We start from the raw sequence: 21,230 nt of genomic DNA, 5'->3' as shown, positions 1-21,230 counted from the left end.
TTCCAGAGTCCTCAGCAGGTAAGTGACCCCAACATAGGCCCAGTAAGGATCCCTTAGGTGCCAGCGCTCATCTGCTTACTGATGTGTCACTTATGCTCTTGGTGTGTTTTGGCTCACTGAGATGGACTGTAAGGGAAGCCCTGCTGGTGTAACTCGCACACTGAGGGGCCTGGAGATGCATCTACCAACGGTCCTGGTTTAGCTGGGATTGAACACCCATCCCAGGCTCTTGGTGTCCCAGCCAGCGCCCTCGGGTCATTGGCAGGTATGCTCCTCACTCGGCTGCTCCGGGCAGTTCTAGCCTAGCAGGGAGGGTAACCACTGTTTTTTTTCATACTGGAGGGAAGAGTGGAATGCCAGCAGTTCCCTGGCCTAGGTCCTCCACAGCTGCCTCCTCCACACTCCAGGAAAAGAACTAGCATCTCAGTGGTGCTCCACTCTGTCGCCCTCTTCCCTCTGGGAAAATCGCTTGCAATCCCTGGGCTGTAGTTATTGTGCTGGAGGGGAGAGGGCAGCAGAGTGAGGGACTTGTCTGTGAGGGTGGCAGGGTCTGAGCTTGGGAGGGTGCATGGATGTGTGCCCACAAGGAAGGATGTGCCAGAGAGGGTGTTCCGGCCTTGGGACGGCAGGCAGGCAAATTGCTGGAGTGCTGCTGTGCTTACCTCTCTCAGCTCTGCAGTGCCCCCTGCTGGCTGCCTCCCCTGGCAGGAAGCCCCTCCCCACACCCAATATAAGGATGAGGCACCCAATCATGAGGACCTGGTGGGAGGCTTGTCATCATGCCAGTGCAGAGAAAAGTCCCTTTAGTGTGAGGAGCAGTTTTTCAAGGAAGCAGCTGGAGCAGTGTTGTGCTGACCTTTAGGATTATTTCTGCCTTTTTTTCTTTCTCTTTCCATCCTAAGAAAATGGTCTAAATTCACCAGATCGACCACATGACCCTTCAGCGCTTGGGAGCCTCTCGGCCCCCACACCCCAGCCTACTAAACTAATTGTCCCTGACAAATGTTTCCTATATTGGCAACTGAGGGAGCACAAGAGTCACAGGGAAGGTGACTACCATAGCGCATGAAAAGGGCTAAGTTATAGTAAAGCTTACACTTTCTTATCCCCCATCCCCTGTTTCGGTTTCTTCCCCTGACCCACCCCGTCTCCTGGCACCCTGTGAGGTGCAAGTCTGACTGAGCCTGCGTTACTGTATCTTAAGCTGCGAGGAGTCTGGAAGAAAGCGTAAACCAGTTCAGACTCCCTTAGCCCTGCCTCTCAGTTTGGTCCAAAGTGTAGATGTTCATAGAGAATCTCTCCTTGTTAGCGCTGTAATCAGCTTTTGTGTTCTGAAGGGGTAAAATACCCCTGAGCAGGGGAGGCCTGTGTACCATTTAGGCCCTGTTTTGAGGGGTTAAGAGGGATGTAAGTGGTGGCCAGGCCCTGTGCTAACTCCTTGTGCAGGGGGAGAATTTCACCTTCAGTGTCGCAGGTACAGAGGAGATTTTCTTTCCTTGTTATCCAGCGTGGATGGTTTAGTTTGGGTTGGGTTTTTTCCTTCTGGTAAAACTTAGTGCAGGATTGTGAGTTTCTCAAACCTTTACGAGTCCCGTTCCAAAGTATAACGCAGTGATTCAGAAATGCAGCACGTCACTTGACCCGTCTTGCATCCAGGTCTCGCTCATGTAAGAGAGAGGCAGCTGCGAGGGGGAAAATTGGAAAATGTGTGTGTTTTTAAACAAGAAAAAATAAGCCACATCTGAAAATCCAGTAATTGTGTCAGCTGATGACCTTTGGGGTTGGAAATAGGTTGATGATAGCAATGTGGGGATGGACAAGGAAAGCCTATGAAGTCACACTACTGAGAACAGAAGGAAAAAGCACTCGAATGTTTCCAGCTTCTCGCTTTGAGATCTTGGTGACCTTCTATACAAACATCTATCTGATGCTTCCTGTAGAACAGACATCAATAAAACAGGGGTGAGAGAATGTTGCCAACTCCACCCAGAAAACAGGCGATGTGTGAAAAACACCCAAACTGACTCTTAGGGGAAACCTGTGTTTTTACATTGTTAGTTTTTAGTATTTGTGTTGTGGTACTACCTTGGAGCTCCAATCACCGACCAGGACCCCGCTGGGCAAGGTGCTGGGGAGACCCAACAAAAGGATGGGTCCTACCTAAAGTAGCTTTCTTGTAGACTGTCATCAGCTCGGCTTTTCAAATAACAGTATAGAAAATTAAACCCATAATTGCCTAGTGGTTATCGCTTGTCAGAGCCCTCCGCTGAAATGTGAGCACATATTAGGTGGGAATATCAAAAATGTTTATAAATGATGTTTATGTTTTTGAATGGTTAGAAAAAGCTTATACCATCCTTACTGGTAAATCTACACCCAGTATGTCTCTGGGCAGTGATGAATTGTCTAAAAGTGTTTTAAGTTGCATTTGTTATGCACTCATATGGAGGTAGGGGTAGTTCAGGTAGCTAATTGCCTGATTATCAATTGTTTTCATGTGCTTCACTGAAGCTGCAGTAATCCAGTAATGGTTGTTTGAAAAACGTAAGTGGAAATGCTTCTTCTATGATTGTACTGTGAACTAATTTGTATTGTTTATAAAAAGTGCATAATAGTTCAGGTTAACCAGATCTGGCTCCATGCTCCCTATCCAGCAAACTAGCCTGGAAGTCGGGACTAATAGATTTTATTGCGAGCTCTGTCCCTGTCTACTTCTGTATTTCTTAGGCTTTGTCTACACTGGCACTTCGTCTGCGCAACTTCTGTCATTCAGGGGTGTTAAAAAAAAAAAAAAAAAAAACAAAAAAAAAACACACACACACAAACCCCGAACAACAAAAGTTTTACTGATGAAAAGCGACGGTGTGAATAGCGCTTTGTCAACAGGAGAGCTCTCACCTGCAGACAAACAGCTACACTGTTCGCCTTTTAGCAGCACAGCCATATTGCTAAAAGCCTGGTAGGGTAGCCATAGCCTTAGGCAAATCACTAAGCGTGTCTGTGCTCCAGTTGCCCTATCTGTATAACTAAGATAAGATGCACCCACCCTTCTTTAAAATGTTTGGAGACCCGTCCGTTCATTCTTTACTCTCTCAAATACCTGTCTTCTAATGTAACTGGTTGCTGACTTCATGTCTACAGCTAAGTCATGCTTACATATTGTTTTAAAGCAATAGACCTCAACCACTCCAGTCACTGCCAACACACCTTAGTCCTGGTCTACACTAGGGGGGGAGCGATCTAAGTTAAGCAACTTCAGCTACGTGAATAATGTAGCTGAAGTCAATGTACTTAGATCGACTTACCGTGGTGTCTTCACTGCGGTCAGTCTACTGCTGTAGCTCCCCCATTGACTCTGCCTGCACCTCTCGCGGTGCTGGAGTACAGGAGTCAACAGGAGAGGGCTCGGGTCGATTTATTGCGTCTAGATTAGATGCAATAAATCGATCCCCGCTGGATCGATCGCTGCCTGTCGATCCGGCAGCTAGTGTAGATATACCCTTAGAAAAGTGTGTACCTTAGAAAAGATAAACCAGAGTGTTCTTCTTCGAGTGATTGCTCCTATCCATTCCATGTAGGTGTGCGCGCCGCGCGTGCACGGCTCTCCGGAACATTTTTACCCTAGCAACTCCGGCGGGCCGGCTGGCGCCCCCTGGAGTGGCGCCGCCATGGCGGCGTATATATACCCCAGCCGGCCCGTCCGCTCCTCAGTTCCTTCTTCCCGCCCGTGACGGCCAGTTGGAACAGTGGAGTGCTCCCTTACCTCCACAACCCTAGTGTTTCTCCATAGTTCTAGTGTAGATAGTTTTAGTAGTTAGTTCAGTTCTTGTTGTAGTTGTATATATATTTAGTGTTAATAGTGTTAATAGTTACGGAATTAGAGGGGTTGCCCCTCTTCTTCCGCCCAGTCTTGAGCTTATGCCGGGCACGGGTTTCAAGCCCTGTGCGGCTTGCCAGCGGCCTATGCGGTTAGCGACCATACGACTCTTGCCTCCGCTGCCTCGGAGTCGCACCGGCCAGATAAGTGCTCTATTTGCATAGCCTTTAAGCCTCGTGCGAGGAAAGAGAGAGACTCTAGGCTGAAGCACTTACTGATGGAGTCTGCGCTCCAACCTCCGGCGCCAGCTCCAGCGGCACGAAAACCGCCTCGGCGAGCAGCGCTCCGGCTGCACCGAGCCCCTCCGGCCCCGAGCCGGCACCAAAGACCCGGCACCGCTCCCTCTCCCCGGGGAGGAAGCACAAGGCGCCGAAGACGGCCGCCGCAAAACAGCAGCGAAAGCCGTCCGCCCAGCCGCCTCCGACGAAAACGGTGCAGGCTGAGGCAATGCACGCTAAGTGCACCGCACCGTTGACTCCGGCGCCGCCTGGCCCGTCGAGTCCGGTTCTGCCCAGCTCCCCGGTGCCCACCGAGGAGGAGCTGAGGATCCCGTCGACGCCGGAGGCGTTCGCGACGGCAAGAGAGCTGATCGAAGCGACGGGCCCGTCATATCAGCCGCCGGCACCACCGGTGCGGACATTCAAGTCCCTCGGCAAGCCAGCGATGGTGCGCCCCTTATCTCCGGGCGACCGTGGCGACCGCGGCTCCAGATTCCGGTCTCGATCCCGGTCTATCTCCCGGCGACGGTCACCGAGGCACCGCTCCCCATCCCGCCGAAAATCGCCATCGCGACGCCGCTCAGCGTCCCGGCACCGGTCGCAGTCCCGGCACCGCTCTCCATCGCGGGGCCGGTCGTACTCCCGGCGGCGCTCTAGGTCCCGGTCACGAAGTCACCGGCACCGCAGCAGGTCCGCGTCCAGGCACCGTGGACATCGGGACTCGCGCAGCCGTTCGAGGCGCCGCAGATCCCGCTCGAGGTCGGTTCCGGCACCGCCGTCGAGCTCCGGCGTCGCCGGTCGAGCTCCGCGCCGCCGCTCCTTCTCGGCACCGGAGATCCAGCTCCGGCGCCAGATCGGGCTCCCGGCACCGGAGATCCGGCTCCCGGCACCATGTGCAGCACAGGTCCCGCTCGCCACTGGACCCCCGAGACGCCCGGCACCGACCCTCGGCACCGGAGCATCGTCTCACGCCGGCGCTGGACGCCCGCCCAGGCACCGCCACGGCTCCACCCTGGCCCTCCAGGGAACCCTCTGTAGCCTCACCCCAAGGCAGTGCGGTGGATTTCAGAGCCGGTTCCGTTCCCCCGGATCATGGACCCCAGTATTGGGGACATTGGGTGCCCTGGGCGCAATATGAACAGGGGCCTCCCCTGCCACCCAGGCAACCGGGCTCGGCACCATCGGTACCGGTGGCCACCGTCAGTCGAGCCCCCCCGTCCCCACCGACGCAAGCCGCCGCCCACGGCCCTTCTTTGGGCCAGGACTCGCTGCCGCCAAATCGCCAGGGGGGCGAGCACCAACAGGAGGAGGTGCTGCCGGGCCACTCGTCGTCCTCTCCAGATGAGGCGGTAGCGGGGGCCTCGCCATCAGGGCCCCCGCCCATTGACCTCAGGGCACATCAGGACCTTCTCCGAAGGGTGGCAAAGGCCATTAACTTGCCCATAGAGGAGGTGCAAGAAGTCGAGGACCCGATTACGGACGTTGTGGGAGATGACGCCCCTGTCAGAGTGGCGCTCCCGTTCATTCGCACCATTCAGAAGAACAGTGCCACTATCTGGCAGTCGCCCTCCTCCGTTGCCCCCACGGCGCGAGGCGTCGAAAGGAAGTATTCCGTCCCGCCCCAGGGCTACGAATACTTGTACGTCCACCCCACCCCGGACTCGCTGGTGGTCCAATCGGTCAATGACCGCGAACGACACGGTCAACCTGCCGCTGCGCCGAAGGCGAAGGACGCCCGGCGCATGGACTTATTAGGGCGAAAAATCTATTCGGCGGGAGGCCTCCAACTCCGTATCGCCAACCAGATGGCCCTCTTATCCAGATACACTTTTAATATCTTGGGGTGCCTTGCGAAGTTCACAGAGCTAACCCCTCAGGAATCCCGCCCTGAATTCTCAGCGCTGCTGGAGGAGGGCAAGTTAGCCTCCAGAACTCTGATCAAGGCGGCCGTGGACGCAGCAGACTCAGGGGCTCGAACGGTAGCATCCGGGGTGACGATGCGCCGCATTGCGTGGCTACAATCTTCCACCCTCCCACCTGAGGTCCAGTACACCCTCCAGGACCTCCCGTTTGACACGCAGGGGCTGTTTTCTGAGAAAACGGATGCCAGAATCCAGTCCCTAAAGGATGGGAGGGTCGCGATACGAACTCTGGGTATGCACACGCCGGCCACGCAGAGGCGTTCGTTCCGCCAGCAGCCCTACCGCCCCTTCAACCAGGCCAGGTCTCGGCCGTTTAACAACCGCCGAACGGCCCCCTTCCGCCGTAGACCGTCAGGAGGGCGGCGCAACCAGGCGCAGAACTCGTCCAAGGCTCCGCAAGGCCAAAAGCCGGCCTTTTGACGGGACGCCCGAGGACGGCCCATCACTCTCCCCCCAGGATCCATCCCTTTTGTTTTCCAATCGCCTTGCCCGCTTCCTTCCGGCGTGGTCTGCTATAACATCGGACAGCTGGGTCCTCAGCACCATCCAGCACGGCTACCGCCTACAGTTTCTTTCGCCCTCCCACCCACCCTCCCCGTCCCTCATCAGGGACCCCTCTCACGAGCAAGTCCTCATACAGGAGGTGCAGGCTCTGTTGAGCGTGGGTGCTATCGAGGAGGTGCCTCCCTGCAGGCGGGGCAGGGGATTCTACTCCAGATATTTCCTCATCCCCAAGGCGAAAGGAGGTCTTCGTCCCATCTTGGACCTCCGGGAGCTGAACAGATACCTCTGCAAGCTCAAGTTTCGGATGGTAACCTTGGGGTCCATTATCCCTTCCTTGGATCCGGGAGATTGGTTTGCCGCCCTCGACATGAAGGATGCTTACTTTCATGTGGCGATTTACCCCCCCCACAGACGCTTCCTGCGCTTCACGGTCAACGAGACCCACTACCAGTTTGCGGTGTTACCCTTCGGCCTCTCCACTGCCCCGAGGGTGTTCACCAAGTGCATGGCGGTCGTGGCCGCAGCTCTCCGTCGTCGCAGAATCCACGTATACCCCTATCTCGACGACTGGCTGATCCGTGGGCGCTCTCACGAGCTGGTGACAGCTCAGGTGTCAGAGATACTGCACCTGTTCCGGTCTCTCGGCCTCCTCGTCAATGCCGAGAAGTCCCAGTTACTGCCGACACAGCGATTGGAGTTCATAGGAGCGGTCCTCGACTCCACCTCGCCAGGGCCTGCCTCCTCGTTCTCGACACGAGACGATGGCCTCGCTCATTCGCACCTTGCAAGCCTTCCCTTCCACGACGGCCCGGTCCTGCCTTCGCCTGCTGGGCCACATGGCTGCGTGCACCTTTGTGACCGCGAACGCGAGGCTGAGGCTCCGTCCGTTCCAGATGTGGCTGACTTCGGTGTACCGGCCCCACCGCGACCCCCTAGATCTGGTGGTCACGGTCTCAGACCCCACTCTCCAGACGCTCACCTGGTGGCTGCATCAGGAGGTGGTCTGCGCCGGGGTTCCGTTTCGCCCCCCTCGCCCGTCGGTCACCCTGACCACAGACGCCTCGGCGCTTGGATGGGGGGCTCACATGGGAGACCTGCACACTCAGGGCCTCTGGTCGGCCCAGGAGCTCTCCCTGCACATCAACGTCAGGGAATTGAGAGCGATCCGCCTGGCTTGTCTCGCCTTTCTTGCACACCTCCGGGACCGCTGCGTAGCGGTGTACACGGACAACACGGCAGCCATGTTCTATCTGAACAAACAGGGCGGGGCCCGATCCTCCCCGCTGTGCAAGGAGGCGATGCTCCTATGGGACCTGTGTGTAACCCACTCGATTCGCCTCGAAGCGTTCTTTCTGCCAGGGGTGCAGAACACGCTGGCCGACCGTCTCAGCCGGTCCTTCGCTTCCCACGAGTGGTCCCTTCGCCCCGACGTGGCCCACACCATCTTCCAAAGGTGGGGATTTCCCCAAATAGACCTGTTTGCCTCCAGGACCAACAGGAAGTGCCACAGGTTCTGTTCGTACCAGGGTCGGGCTCCGGACTCCATCTCCGATGCGTTCCTCATGTCCTGGACGGGTCCCCTTCTATACGCCTTCCCGCCGTTCCCGCTAGTCCACCGAGTACTGCTCAAGCTACGGAGGGACAAGGCCCGCGTCATTCTCGTCGCTCCGGCCTGGCCGAGGCAGCACTGGTATACCCTGCTCCTCGAGCTATCGATCCGGGATCCCATTCCCCTACCGTTATGGCCGGATCTCATCTCCCAGGACCTCGGCAGGCTTTGTCACCCGAACCTGCAGTCGCTGCATCTTACAGCCTGGTTCCTGAGTGGTTGACCGACGCGGAGAGGACCTGTTCCGCGGCGGTGCAGCAAGTTCTCCTTGAAAGCAGGAAACCGTCCACACGCTCTACCTATCTGGCAAAGTGGAAACGCTTTGCCCTTTGGTGCGATCAGCAAGGTCTTAACCCCTTCTCGTCCCCGATCCAGACGGTCCTCGACTACCTCTGGTACCTGAAAGGCCAAGGTCTCGCGATCTCGTCCCTGAGGGTACACCTGGCGGCGCTTTCGGCCTTCCGGCCTGCTGTAGATGGTCGCTCCGTGTTTTCAACCCCATGGTCGCCCGCTTCCTCAAGGGGTTGGACCGCCTCTACCCGCAAGTGCGTCCGCCGGCTCCTACGTGGGATCTGAACCTGGCTCTCACCCAGCTGATGCGCCCGCCCTTCGAGCCCATGGCCTCCTGCTCCCTCCTCCATCTCACCTGGAAGACGGCCTTCCTCGTGGCAATCACATCCGCCAGGCAGTATCCGAACTCCGCGCCCTGACGGCGGGTCCCCCATATACCGTCTTCCACGCGGACAAAGTGCAGCTTCGGCCACATCCGGCCTTCCTCCCAAAGGTGGTGTCGGCCTTTCATCTTAATCAGGAGATCTTCCTCCCGGTCTTCTTTCCAAAGCCGCACGCCTCACCTCGTGAGCAGCAGCTCCACACCCTCGACGTCCGTAGGGCCCTCGCCTTTTACATTGACCGAACTAAGTCCTTCCGGCGTTCCTCCCAGCTCTTTGTCGCAGTGCGGAGCGCATGAAAGCGAGCCTGTTTCATCTCAACGGATTTCTTCCTGGGTGACATCCTGCATGCGGGCGTGCTACGAACTTGCTCGCGTCCCCCCGTGCCGACTTACCGCACACTCGACAAGAGCGCACGCCTCGTCAGCCGCCTTCCTGGCCCACGTTCCCATCCAGGACATCTGTCGAGCGGCCACCTGGTCTTCAGTCCATACCTTCGCTTCCCACTACGCGTTGGTGCAGCAGTCTAGAGACGCGCAGCCTTCGGCTCTGCGGTATTACACTCCGCCACGTCTCATTCCGACCCCACCGCCTAGGTAAGGCTTGGGAATCACCTACATGGAATGGATAGGAGCAATCACTCGCAGACGAAAGCGGTTACTCACCTGTAGTAACTGGTGTTCTTCGAGATGTGTTGCTCCTATCCATTCCAAACCCGCCTCCTTCCCCACTGTCGGAATAGCCGGCAAGAAGGAACTGAGGAGCGGACGGGCCGGCTGGGGTATATATACGCCGCCATGGTGGCGCCACTCCAGGGGGCGCCAGCCGGCCCGCCGGAGTTGCTAGGGTAAAAATGTTCCGGAGAGCCGTGCACGCGCGGCGCGCACACCTACATGGAATGGATAGGAGCAACACATCTCGAAGAACACCAGTTACTACAGGTGAGTAACCGTCTTTTTTGTAAGGACAAAAGAGGTATTTGGAAACCATAAAGAGAAAAGCTTCTGGTATTTAGAATGCTATAACTATGCTCAGTGAAGTAATCCTCCTCACAGTTAATTTGAAGTTGGATATTAAAATCAAATTTTCCTGAAAGAACTTGGAAAGTCTTTGAAATTCTACATGGAAATAACTGAGTACACCCTCTGGCATTGATTTGTTTTTAGAAAAGTAGCAACAGATTTAAAAAATAGCTCCAGAAATGAATTGAGATAGAACAATGATAGCTTAGGGGGAACACTTATCTCATTTCCTTTCATTCCGTTGGGGTGTGCATGTGGTTTGGGACCATAAACTCTGGAGATTATTTGATCATGGAGACACTGAACATTTTGGATTTAAACTCACTGCACACTTCTTCTGACTGTGACATATGAATTCCCATCTCATTCTTTCTTTTGCTTTTGATTCATCCTCACTTTATTTCCTTTGCCAGCAGTCATCACTTGGTAGTAAATACTAACACATGTTCAGGCTCTGATGGCAAATGATGGTATTAATGGTAATTATAAGACTTTATTGTGACCAAGCATCCACTCTGGTACTACAGCTGACTTCCAGTGCTACGTGGCAAAAAGGAAGGGCAGGGGCACCATTTCAGTCATACATTTAACCAGAGGGATGGAAGGATTGTTACAAAGGAACACAAAACCTCACACGTTTGCACTCAGATCATTAAAGCTTTTGCTAAGATTATCAGTTAATATGGACCTTTATGTGTAACTCCAAATTTGATAACTTGTCATATTTTCATATCGCAGAGAGTGACCTAGCTTTTGCTTTCCTCCAAATGCAAATGTTCTCAGAGCGCTCAGTTTCTTTCAGACATATTCATTTTTTTTTTAAGACCCAATGAAACATATGGCTCTCCGAGCCTTTATTAGCTGTTCCCAAAGTCTGTGCTTGATTTGTTGGAGGATTGCCAATGGTTTTGGTGTCAGAGTTGAGAAGTACAATTGTAACATTAAATTTCTCAAGTCATACCCGTTAAAAAGAAGGTCAAAAGCAATAAAGAGTCTAGGTTTCTTTGGGTGGGTGGGGGTGTCGGATAATGTGAAGTTGCTGCCTTTTACACAGACATATCACACGGGGGAAAAAGGTTTGGCTGTCACAAAATTAATAAAGAGCAGGCCCCTAGAGGATGTGTTTCAAATGATGCAGGTGTAGCAATCAGGGAGTGTATTTACATACAAGCCAGCTTAATAGTGTGGGATTTATACTAAAGTGGTTCTTAATGCAATACAAATCGAATACCCTGTCTCACGTTAAAACAGAAAAATGTTAGACGGAAAGGTTTTATGGCTTTTGGGATGGGGGGGGGAGCATGGGGTTATGGTTTTTTGGGGGGAATATGAAGGAAAGATGAATTTGTTAGGTTGTTTTGCCATATAAAACTAGTGACTTTGGTGTATAAATTGAATTTATAGCCTTCCAAGTTGGTTCTCTAATGTCTTGAAGATAAAGGGTTTTTAACAGATTTGTTGCCATATACCTGGCAACACTGAAAAATTCACTTAATTAAAAAGCAGGTAAGGTATTTTTCCTTAAACTGGGACATTAAAAAGAAGTTCACAAAGAAGGCAGCAGTGACACTGAAGTCTCTCCTTGAAACTTCACCTCTTCCCTGCTTTCCCCTCTGTAAAGCAAATACTGTGTTTATAAGTTAATGCTCCATGTCATTTGTGATAGATTTGAGGACTTATTCCTAAACTCTGGGTACACAGTTCTGCAGGGATATAATTTTCTTGGCATGGGTAGTGTAACATCCAGATAATGTAATGTTGCACCGGGCTCTTTAAAATCATCATCTGATATTTTTATTGTTTTTACTTCACTGCATAATGACACAGAAGAGGTACCTTTGATGTCACTGAGAATAGCAATACACCTAAACCAGCAGCAAAGCATCAGAAAACCTCCAACAAGGCTTCACTCCCAATGGGCAAGGTTCTCCCCACCAAACCTCTTCCCCATAAATGATCACCACAAAAGCAAAAAGGGCCTTGCAGGGATCCCTAAGGGTCAGCAAACCTGGGCTACTTTGAGTCAAGGGCATAAGATAGTTCCACAGCTGAGGGCTTCTCATAGAGAATGCTCTGAGCTGGAGTCCCCTCTACGGGTACCCACATTAACCACAACTGTGGAACCAATGAAGAGTTGCCTCTTACGTAGGCAGGTCCTAAACCATCTAGGGCTTTTTAGGTTGAACTAAGCACCTGAAACTCCATCCAGAAAACCAGCAGGCAGCTAGCACACAGTACTGAACCCTAGTTTCCTGTGTTCTTGATGTACAAAAAAACCAAGCCAAAACCCACACAGCTTACAAAATGGGTGGTCCAATTTGGCATTGAGTTCAGTTTCCAGCTGGCTTTAAGGTCTAACCCTTGTAGAGTTAATCACACCACTCCCAGTGGCAAAGGCATGGATTGCTTAGTCAAGTTCCCATCCAGAGGAGATGTTTCCCACAGCTGCTCTGATGTGGAGAAGAAGAAAAAAGCATTCCTAGTCACAGCAGTGATATGATTCTTTAGCCACAGCTGGGGCTCTATGGGTACCCCCAGACTGTGAATTCAAATGCAAAGTGGTGGACATGAGCCATCAGTAAGAGGGGAAGAGCCTATCCTTGCCATATGCTTTTATTTATTTCTCCCTGATTCTAAAGGTGCCACCAGTGCTCTGTGTGCAGAACACGGATTATGAATATGCTTCAGAACTTAGCAGGTTAAAATGACCATAAAAGGACTTTCACAGTAGAGTTCTCACCCTCCCTCCTTTCTCCCCTCTCAGCTGCATCCAGCGCCCCGTGGTCCCTCTCTCACCATCATTCTCCAGAGAAGCCTAATAAAACAGATGAGCCTCTCAGCACCAAACCTGGTTTTGCGAAACCAAGGGGGAGCGGCAAATTCTGTGGTTGAAAATCAGACGCTGTGAGATCCAGAGCGTCAGATATTTGCAAAGGCTGTGGTATCACCTTGGGGGCTGGAGAAGAGATTTCAAAGACCTGTGAGGGCCCAAGCCCTTGGGGTTTGCATAGGTCAAAACTAGTCCTTTAAATTTCACCAGGACATCAATTGCACAGAGCACAAGTGTAGTGTGTTCTCTTGAGTGAAACACTTTAATACGCCAGTAGCTGCAATCTGCACTAGCTGCAGTTTCTGGCCAGCCTTAAGGTGCAGCCCCATTTAAAGCACATTACGACAATCTAGCCTCAAAGTGGTAAAGGTCTTGGGAAGCCTCCAACTGAAAGGAGAGGGTGCAACCTTTGTGCTGAGCTCACATGGTAAAAGTTGTTCTTGGGAGGTCCTGTTACCGGGAGGTACAGAATCAGCTGCAATCTAAGATGACCCTCAAGTTGCGAGTCTGAGAAACGAGCAGCAAACGCACTGCCCTCACTATATTCTTCTTTCACACTGTCTTGTTTCTGCTTGCCTGAGAACCTTACGGCATTCTTACCTGTGCTGTGGTTAAACCCCATTCTCTGCTTGGCAGTGGGTAATTCTCTCAACTGCACACAATGGGTGGGGTGAAATGGAGAGGTGGAGCTGGGCATCATATCTGTATTGTAGACACGATAACACCTGTTCCCTCATTAGCTCTCCTGACAGCCCCATGGATTTGGTGAGCAAGAATGGTGACAGGATGGAACTGTGCGCTGAAAATGCATGAGAGCTGCTCAGGCAGGAGGACAGTTATCCAACACTATGCCCTGGGACCTCTAAGAAAGCTGAGGCAGAACCATTCAAGAGTAACTTATCCACACCTCCTAGTGTCTGCAGATGTGTCAGCACCAGCGTCTAACTTCAAGAATGTCAAACTGATAAGGGAGTAGGTGGCTCAGGGGACTGGGTCAGATATGCCAAGTCATTCCCGCTGGTGTCACTTGTTTGTATCTGAAGAAGTTTGGTAGTGACCTATCGCACTGCCATAGGGTAGCTATGTGCAATGAACTGGGGGTCTTGCAGTTCTTAATATCAATATTCACTCCCATCTAGCTGGCAGATTGATGGGGTGGTTGTGGGGAAGCTTCCATTGCTGTTGCCTATACTGTAGTCAGGGTCCCAAAGACGTCCCCCCTCTGGATCTAGACTCTAGCAGCAGAGTGAATTGTGGGGCTTGCGTGCAGGGTGAACGAGAAAAGCTTTTCAGCTACAAAGCAAATGCCTTTTCGTTATAGAAATGAAATGAATTGCTGCTTGCTTGCAAATGATACACTGAAGAGAAATATCCTTAACTTAATGTTATGTTTTCCACACTGTCTATCCAGCATATCCTCAGACTGTTGAAACTTTTGCATGTAGCCAGTAATGTTATGCGTCCCCTTTTAGAAGCTTATTACTGTATGTCCTAATTGGTACCATATTAAATGTAAGTAGTCAGTATACAGCAGGTATGGAGTGACTTTTAATGGTAAATCAATAGTCTGATAGAAACAGACCAGAAATTTTTGACACTTATTCAAGAGGGAGTTGTCAAAACAAGACATATTTATGACAGAGTTCCTGAATGCCTTTTCAAAGGCTCTTGAATTGCTGCCAGACGCTAAACACGCTCAACTTCCCAGGAGCTATATTCAGCACAAGAAGCGGATATTTCACAGTAAATATTGGCATGCCAGAAAATGGGCATTAAACGTTGACTTGACAAGCAAGAATTGGGTGCTTGTTATATGGCCGATGTGAAGAGCTGTCTCCATGAAGTTGTGCTCTTGTGCAGAAACTTCTACTAAGTTCAGACCATCGTTACCATTAAAAATTAGAAATATGCTAAAGAAATGGTGAACCTCAGGTGCTCCCATAGCTTCCATTCCAAAAGGCAGCGGGAGTAACAGAGATTCTTGACAAGTGATGGCAAATGCAGGGTATGGCTCAGGCTGGCAGTAGGCATTCACAGGTGAAACTACTGTGGTTCATTATCATTTTTAAGGCAGATTGTCTTATTCAGTAAATGACATTGTAAATCCCTCTGTAGGGGGAGGGTAGCGCTAAATCCTGATTAGGTTATAAATGGGAAAAAGAATTGTATGGTCTCATTCTGCTCTCTAGCAGGTATTTCTTTACCTATCTTTCCAGCATATCTGAAACTCTTGCGTGGATGTTGTAAAGTTACATGTACAAACAGTACCTGCAGCCTGGGCCACTTTTCAGCTCAGGACATAAGAACATAAGAAAGGCCGTACCGGGTCAGACCAAAGGGTCCATCTAGCCCAGTATCTGTCTACCGACAGTGGCCAATGCCAGGTGCCCCAGAGGGAGTGAACCTAACAGGCAATGATCAAGTGATCTCTCTCCTGCCATCCATCTCCATCCTCTGATGAACAGAGGCTAGGGACACCATTCTTACCCATGAGCTCTCACAAGCTAATCAAAGTGTGTCCAGGAATGGGACTCTTCAGAAGCAGTGCTGAGGTTTCACTCAGTGTCTTTCACCCTTTGGCATTGGTGGTGGATCAGCAGGAGGCTCTGTACTGCTAAGGGTATGATCCTCTGAAAAAGATGGACGGCCCTGATTGCTGCTTGTTAATATCTGATCATAGTCAGGGGTAGAGCTGGTCCAAAACCCAAAAAACTATTTTCGCAAAACATGTTGAAGTTGTTTCCATATTAAAGTGTTCAAAAAGGACCCATTTTGACATGGCTTTTTTCAGTTTTTAAAAATTATTTTGAAATTTTTATTACACCCATTATTGAAACAATTATGAAACATTTTCATTTCAATCAGGTCTACATACAAGTAGAACGTTCAAATGTCTCGCTAAATCCCATCTCATGCTTTCTTGAAATTCCTCCTGCAATTTCAGATGGAACAGATATTAGCCTCCTTGCAGATCCTTTTTGTGGTGCTTGTGTATGTTAAACAGCTGCTTAGTGTCATCCCAGAGCTGGCTGCATTTCAGTGGTGGATGAAGTGACTTGTATGTATTGGTTGTATATCCCTCCAAACGTGTTAAGTCAAAGACAGTATATCAATGCAAGATTATCCTAATCATAAACCATACCAGAATGAATCACAGTTGCCTCCAGTTTCCCAACTCCCCACTTACTATCTTTATAGCATGTACCAACTGACCCAAGTACTTCCTGAAGAAGTCTCTTTTTGTTTGTTTGTTTGCAGGGGGTGGGTGGATTCTGCACTCCCGTCACCTGGAGGCTGGGAAGAGAGGGGTTACTGAGCGAACCTTTGTCTGCTCTGGGGTTGTGTGCGGGAAGTGGGTATGTTTCCCAAGGGCAAAGGGGATCTTCACTCCCTAGGGTGGAGTAGTAAGGGGTGGGGAGAAGGACCCAGTGGTTCAGTCACTAATGAAGGAAGGACAGACTGATGTTTTCTGTAGCTGTGCCTGGCATACTAGCAAAGAGTTATCAGCTCACAGCCCACAGGTTATGGTCTGTTAGTATCTGTGAACCCACTAGCTCCCCCGATATTCAGCAAATATATTATTCAATTCACCCTTGCCACTCTTGGATGGGTGAGCATCCTGGTGGATCCAGTTTGTGCGCTGTCCAAAATACAACTGGAGCTCCTGTTTTGGTGGAGATTCAAAAGCTTAGCCTTTAGCGTCGCATTTCCTTGCTAATGTCTGCGAGATTTAGACAGAGGGCCTGTTGAGAGAGAGCATTCTGGATTCCCTACATCTCCAGGATTGGTTGTCCTTCAGCAGCATCCATATTCCAGATTCGTCAGACTAAGGAACTACAAAAGAGCTGGCCATTCTCCAGTGGTTCATGTTTGCTGATTTGTTCCATTGATTATATGCAGATTACAACTTGCTTTTCTCACCTTCTCCTCTTTGTAAGCTTGTTAAACGAAGATCTGCATCAACATTTCCCATACGATTCACACATGCATCTGTTGTTTCTTCCAGTCTCTGTAAGTCCCACTTACCTCATCACTGAGTTTGTTCCGTGTGAACTTTCTTTGAGATGTTTCTTAGTGATGGGATGTTTACACTTCACAGTCCTGAAGCAAGAAAAGCCCAACAGGCAGAGAATCTAGAGTGCGTGATTACTGTCAAATCGTGTCAATGAGATTATTTATGAAAGCATGTCACACATTTTGCAATTTAATGGGTACAAAACTTTACAAATCCATATCCTTGTAATTGTCTACTTCAGATAGGCTTACAAGTATATGTTGATGATGCACATCATGTGTGGTCGTCTGCTGCTTACTTTTGTGTTTCCAAATGAAATGCCTAACTTTATGTATGCCAGTTTCCTTCAAGGAGCAAAACTTAGTTTTGTATTTTTCACCATGCAATGCTGCTGCTGCTGTATTTCACTTTCTTTCAAATCTCCCGGTCATTCTCCTATTGCATGTTAGCAACATTTTGATTAATCCTCTACTTTCCTGAAATCCTGCTGTATAATAATTCTGTTGATAAACAGATTTTCTTGGGAGTTGTCATAAAATAGTGTCGAAGAAAAACTCAGTTCTCACTTTTATGTTTAGGTGCAGCAGAAACAAATACTTTATTATAATACTCTAGTGATCACAAGAGGGAGAGAGAGTCAGGAGCTAGGTTTGCCCCTTGTCCTGAACGGATCTCTCTCAATTAGTAAACAATTATAACAATCTTTATACCTTTCTAGCAGACCATGGTTAGCATACTTGCAGACAGTCAAAGTAAACATTTGCATTTGTTTATACATAAGCCTATTGTTATCTTATTTGTCTGCAATACTTAGAACAGAAAACAAGACTGCAATTCACAAGGTCGTAACGACTTTTCACACAATTCACTCTGCACCAGATACAGGGTAACATCTTAACCTCTGCTAATTAGCTAACATACATTAAGATCCCTTCAAACCTCTATTAATTAATTCTTGGCCTCCACAATAGTTATGCCCAATTAATTTTAGTTTGTATCATTACAAATTCACACCTGTAGCGTATTTTGCAAGAAACCAATCTCAGTTGTCTCTTAATTGCTAAATTCAGTTGCATCAAAACTTCACTGAGGATTTTCACCCTCTAAATCTTTTTCCTGCAGCGCAAAAACATATTGGACAGCCAAAGTGTGTCACTATAATTACATGCCTTATTTCTTCCCAATTCCAGCAGCATTGTTCACTCCTAACCATGCCATCAGAGAGAAATGTACAGTAACATTTAAAAATTGAGACACATTTTAACCATGTTTGAACTCAATCATATTCTAAATGTCGTCTGATGTCTCTGAAAGTTAATGGTCAAAGTACAAGTTTCCAAGTTAATTGGTTTGGTTAAATGCACCATTCTTTCTCCTTTAATAAAGGAAAAACAAATCTCTTGCTACCTATCTGTGCTCATGTTTTAGCATCCGTCACTGGAATATCTACATTAACGTGCACTAGGGAACTTGGAACGCATGCCAGCAGGGTTCGACACCCTAGTGCACACTAGATTTTACACTCCTGTAGTGCGGACTAATGCACAGTGTAGACAAGTCCTCAGTGCCTCTCCAGAATCGCAAATAACAAACATCAATCTCCCTCTTCCTTCTTGAGGAGCAAGTTCCCTGATTACGGGCCAGAGCCTCACCTGGTGCAAGTCTGCATAGCTCCAGTGGACTCATCTTGCCAGCTGAGACTCAGCCCTGCATTGTTGTGGGGGAGGGATGTTTGTCGGGGAAAGGAATTTACTGAGGGAAAGGCGAGTAGAAGAGAAGAGTTTTGTGTTTAGTTCTGTACACAGTGAGGCCCAGGGCTGCTCTCTTCACCTTCCAGAGATGAATTCCATAGGTTAAGTCCAGCTCCCACTTATGTCTGTCTCCCGCCCTTACAAGACTTGGTTTGTTGACAGGCTCATGGCTTCAGTGATGCACTGCTGTCATGGGAGACGATAGTTATGGAGGGAGAGCTGATCTCTTAGGTAGTTGGAGCTAACACTGTGGGAGGGTGTTGACTATAGCAAGGTTCTCTATTAAATGGGCAGCTGTGCATAGGGCGGAGCACCAGGGCGATGTGTCAGTGACAACCTGTGCAGTTAAATTGACAGGCTGGAATGTTTTGTGCTGCTGGAGCTTTTTTCAGGGTGTGGCTCCAGTATTTGATGTGAGTTGCAATAATCAAGGCTGACGGTCACACATGGATAGTTCACCATGGCAATGGTGGTGAGCCAGGAGGCTGGGGCACTGTGCATAGTTTGCCATCCTGGCTCTTTGGAGTTTCCAGTAGTGTTGAGAAGGCCCAGAAGACCCCGACGCTGCAGATCAGCTTACAGTTTGAAGGCAGATGCTCTTGATCATGGGGGATGTTGCAGAGGGAGAGAGGATCTGTGAATCATTTCTCTCTTCCTACTGGCTTCTCCTTAGTGTTGTGTGGGTTTAACTCTCAACAGCTGCTCTTCCTCCAAATGCTGGTGTTGGCTAGTGTTGGGAGAGCTGGGGGGCTTACATGTCATGTACAGAAGAGGGAAGAGTCACGTGTCACCGGAGTACTCTGCTGGCACTTCGGTCAGTTTTTTCTCATCGTGCTGTATGTGACCAACGGGGCTATTTGTTCTTATCACAAGTCGTTTGGGGAGGGATGGGGAATGGCAAATAAATTTTGTGAAACAATTCCACTTCAAAGGTAGCAGACACCGTGCAGAAATTGTTGGGAAGGGTTTTGTGTGCGAGTTACTCTGCACGGATCTCCTGCTTTCATTTTCCTCTTCCATGGTCGTCGGTGTGTCTGGTAACAGGATCGTTAACTAAAAACTCCTCTGGCCCTGTGGCTTATTCCCCCGTGAAATGACAGTGCTCCATCACATGGTCATTGGTTGCTGTGTAAATGAACACGAGCGGGAGAAGGTTCTTGACTTCAGGTACAGATAAGCAGCAGTAGCAGGTGTTTTCAGAGGTGCTTAAGGAAGTTAGGTTCACACCCCCTTTGAACATCAGTGGGTATTATGGGGCCTAACACCCATAGGCTCCTTTGAAATTCTCGGTCAGAATGGTTTTCCATGCAGCACCAACAGCTCTTTAAAGAGTCTGTTATCAACCCTGAGATTTATGATTATTCCAAGAGTTTCCCAATTAGAATAAGAGCTGATGGCAAGAACAAGTATTAGGCCAAATGAAACATGTCTGACACTCTCCAGTAGTTGACTTGTTTATCACCGGGGAAGCATGCTAACATTGGCTTCTCTGGAGTGGTAATTTAACAAATAACCATTAGGAAGAGCCAAATGCATGTCTAGTGCTCTGAGATATTGACAGACTGGCCAAGTGGTCCCAGTTCTAAATTCAGATAAAAAATAAAGTTGGTGGCAACCACATGGCACTGGAAAAAAATATGGCCCACAGGCATGAAAGCTGTTTCTGCACAGAAACCATGACACTATTTATGAAGAGCCATGTCTAATATCCTTTCCAGTTTGGAAAAAGAAGTTTATTTTAATACATCCTTTTTAATTGCTATGAGCTGGACTTGTAAATATTGTAAGTGGTTGAGTAATAGTCATCTGTTAGCAGACCAAATGGAAGGGACATTTTTTCCACTCTTTGAGCCCTAATATGGTTCACCCGACTCTAAAGGGGATACTTTAGTGCGGATGTTTTTTTTTTTTTTTAAATAATAATTCAAAGATGGTTTAATCTGAGGGGAAGCCAGTGTGTGGTGTTTCTGTTGAGTGAAATGCATAGGACACTGGGAAGCTATCCAGGAGGTTTTGCCAGGTGTTCGAATGCTAGGGGACTTGTCATTGTTTAGGAAAGAGAAGGGTTTATTACCAAAACTTGCAATGATCCACTCCATTTGCAAGATATAAAACTTGTATTTCAGCTAAGAGGGGCAGGTTATCTCCCTTATGTTTTGGAGGTTAGAGAGTACTCCAGTAGAACTAGCTTCATCTAGCAAGATATCACAAAACATGGTCTGGGAAAACCACTGTCCTTTTATCTCCGGCTTTCAGTCAGTCTGTATTGTGAATGAGAGCGAGCTTTGTGAGACTCAAATGCAGAGGGCTTGCAAAATTCTAGTCTGTCATTTTCCCAGAGCAATCTTTTTCTTTTTAATATGTGAATAGTTTTGTCCCTCTCCTCTTGCTAAGAGTGAATTTTGTACCTGAACTAGTAAACTGTCATAACATTTTGTAAACCCAGGTTGTCAGGAATGTACAGCATATTGCACAAAGCAGGTTTGCTGCATGGTTTGGCACAGTACTCTCTGTTGTTGTTGTTTTTTTTTTAAATGTTCATCGCCATTCATTTTCCTAAGTCAGATTTGTTTTGCACAGGTTAGTTTTGGTTTTTTGCTTTGCAAATAATTTTGCCTTGTAGTAGTAAAACTATTTAGGTCCTGGCAGCAATCTTCCTATGAAATTTTAGCCCTCACATGTCTTAGAGAGAGAGAGAGAACTAATTTATGATTCTGTAAATTCTACTAAACTTCATCAATCCTGCATGGTTTTAACTAACTGAATGGGACTGCTTGGAGAGTGTCGTGATAACCTTGTGTATAAAAGTCT

At 49.1% G+C, this 21,230-nt stretch overlaps 1 protein-coding gene across 8 annotated transcripts in view; it reads left to right on the top strand.

Annotated features, from left to right (window-relative positions):
- The window catches only part of STX8 (syntaxin 8), a 168,855-nt gene that overhangs the window by 146,148 nt on the left and 1,477 nt on the right, over positions 1 to 21,230 (top strand). For 7 of the 8 annotated variants that reach the window (XM_039501273.1, XM_039501269.1, XM_039501270.1 and 4 more), the window contains one exon: positions 15,912 to 16,063. The exons of the other annotated variant lie outside the window; for it this stretch is intronic. In XM_039501273.1, coding sequence (XP_039357207.1) covers positions 15,912 to 16,048 — 137 coding nt within the window. In that variant the 3' untranslated portion in view covers positions 16,049 to 16,063. Of the gene's footprint in view, positions 1 to 15,911; positions 16,064 to 21,230 lie in introns of those variants that run through there. 8 annotated transcript variants of the gene reach the window in all.

Source organism: Mauremys reevesii, linkage group 15 (genome assembly GCF_016161935.1).
Source record: "Mauremys reevesii isolate NIE-2019 linkage group 15, ASM1616193v1, whole genome shotgun sequence".
Lineage (NCBI taxonomy): Eukaryota > Metazoa > Chordata > Testudines > Geoemydidae > Mauremys > Mauremys reevesii.
This window is presented reverse-complemented; position numbering and strand designations above follow the sequence as displayed.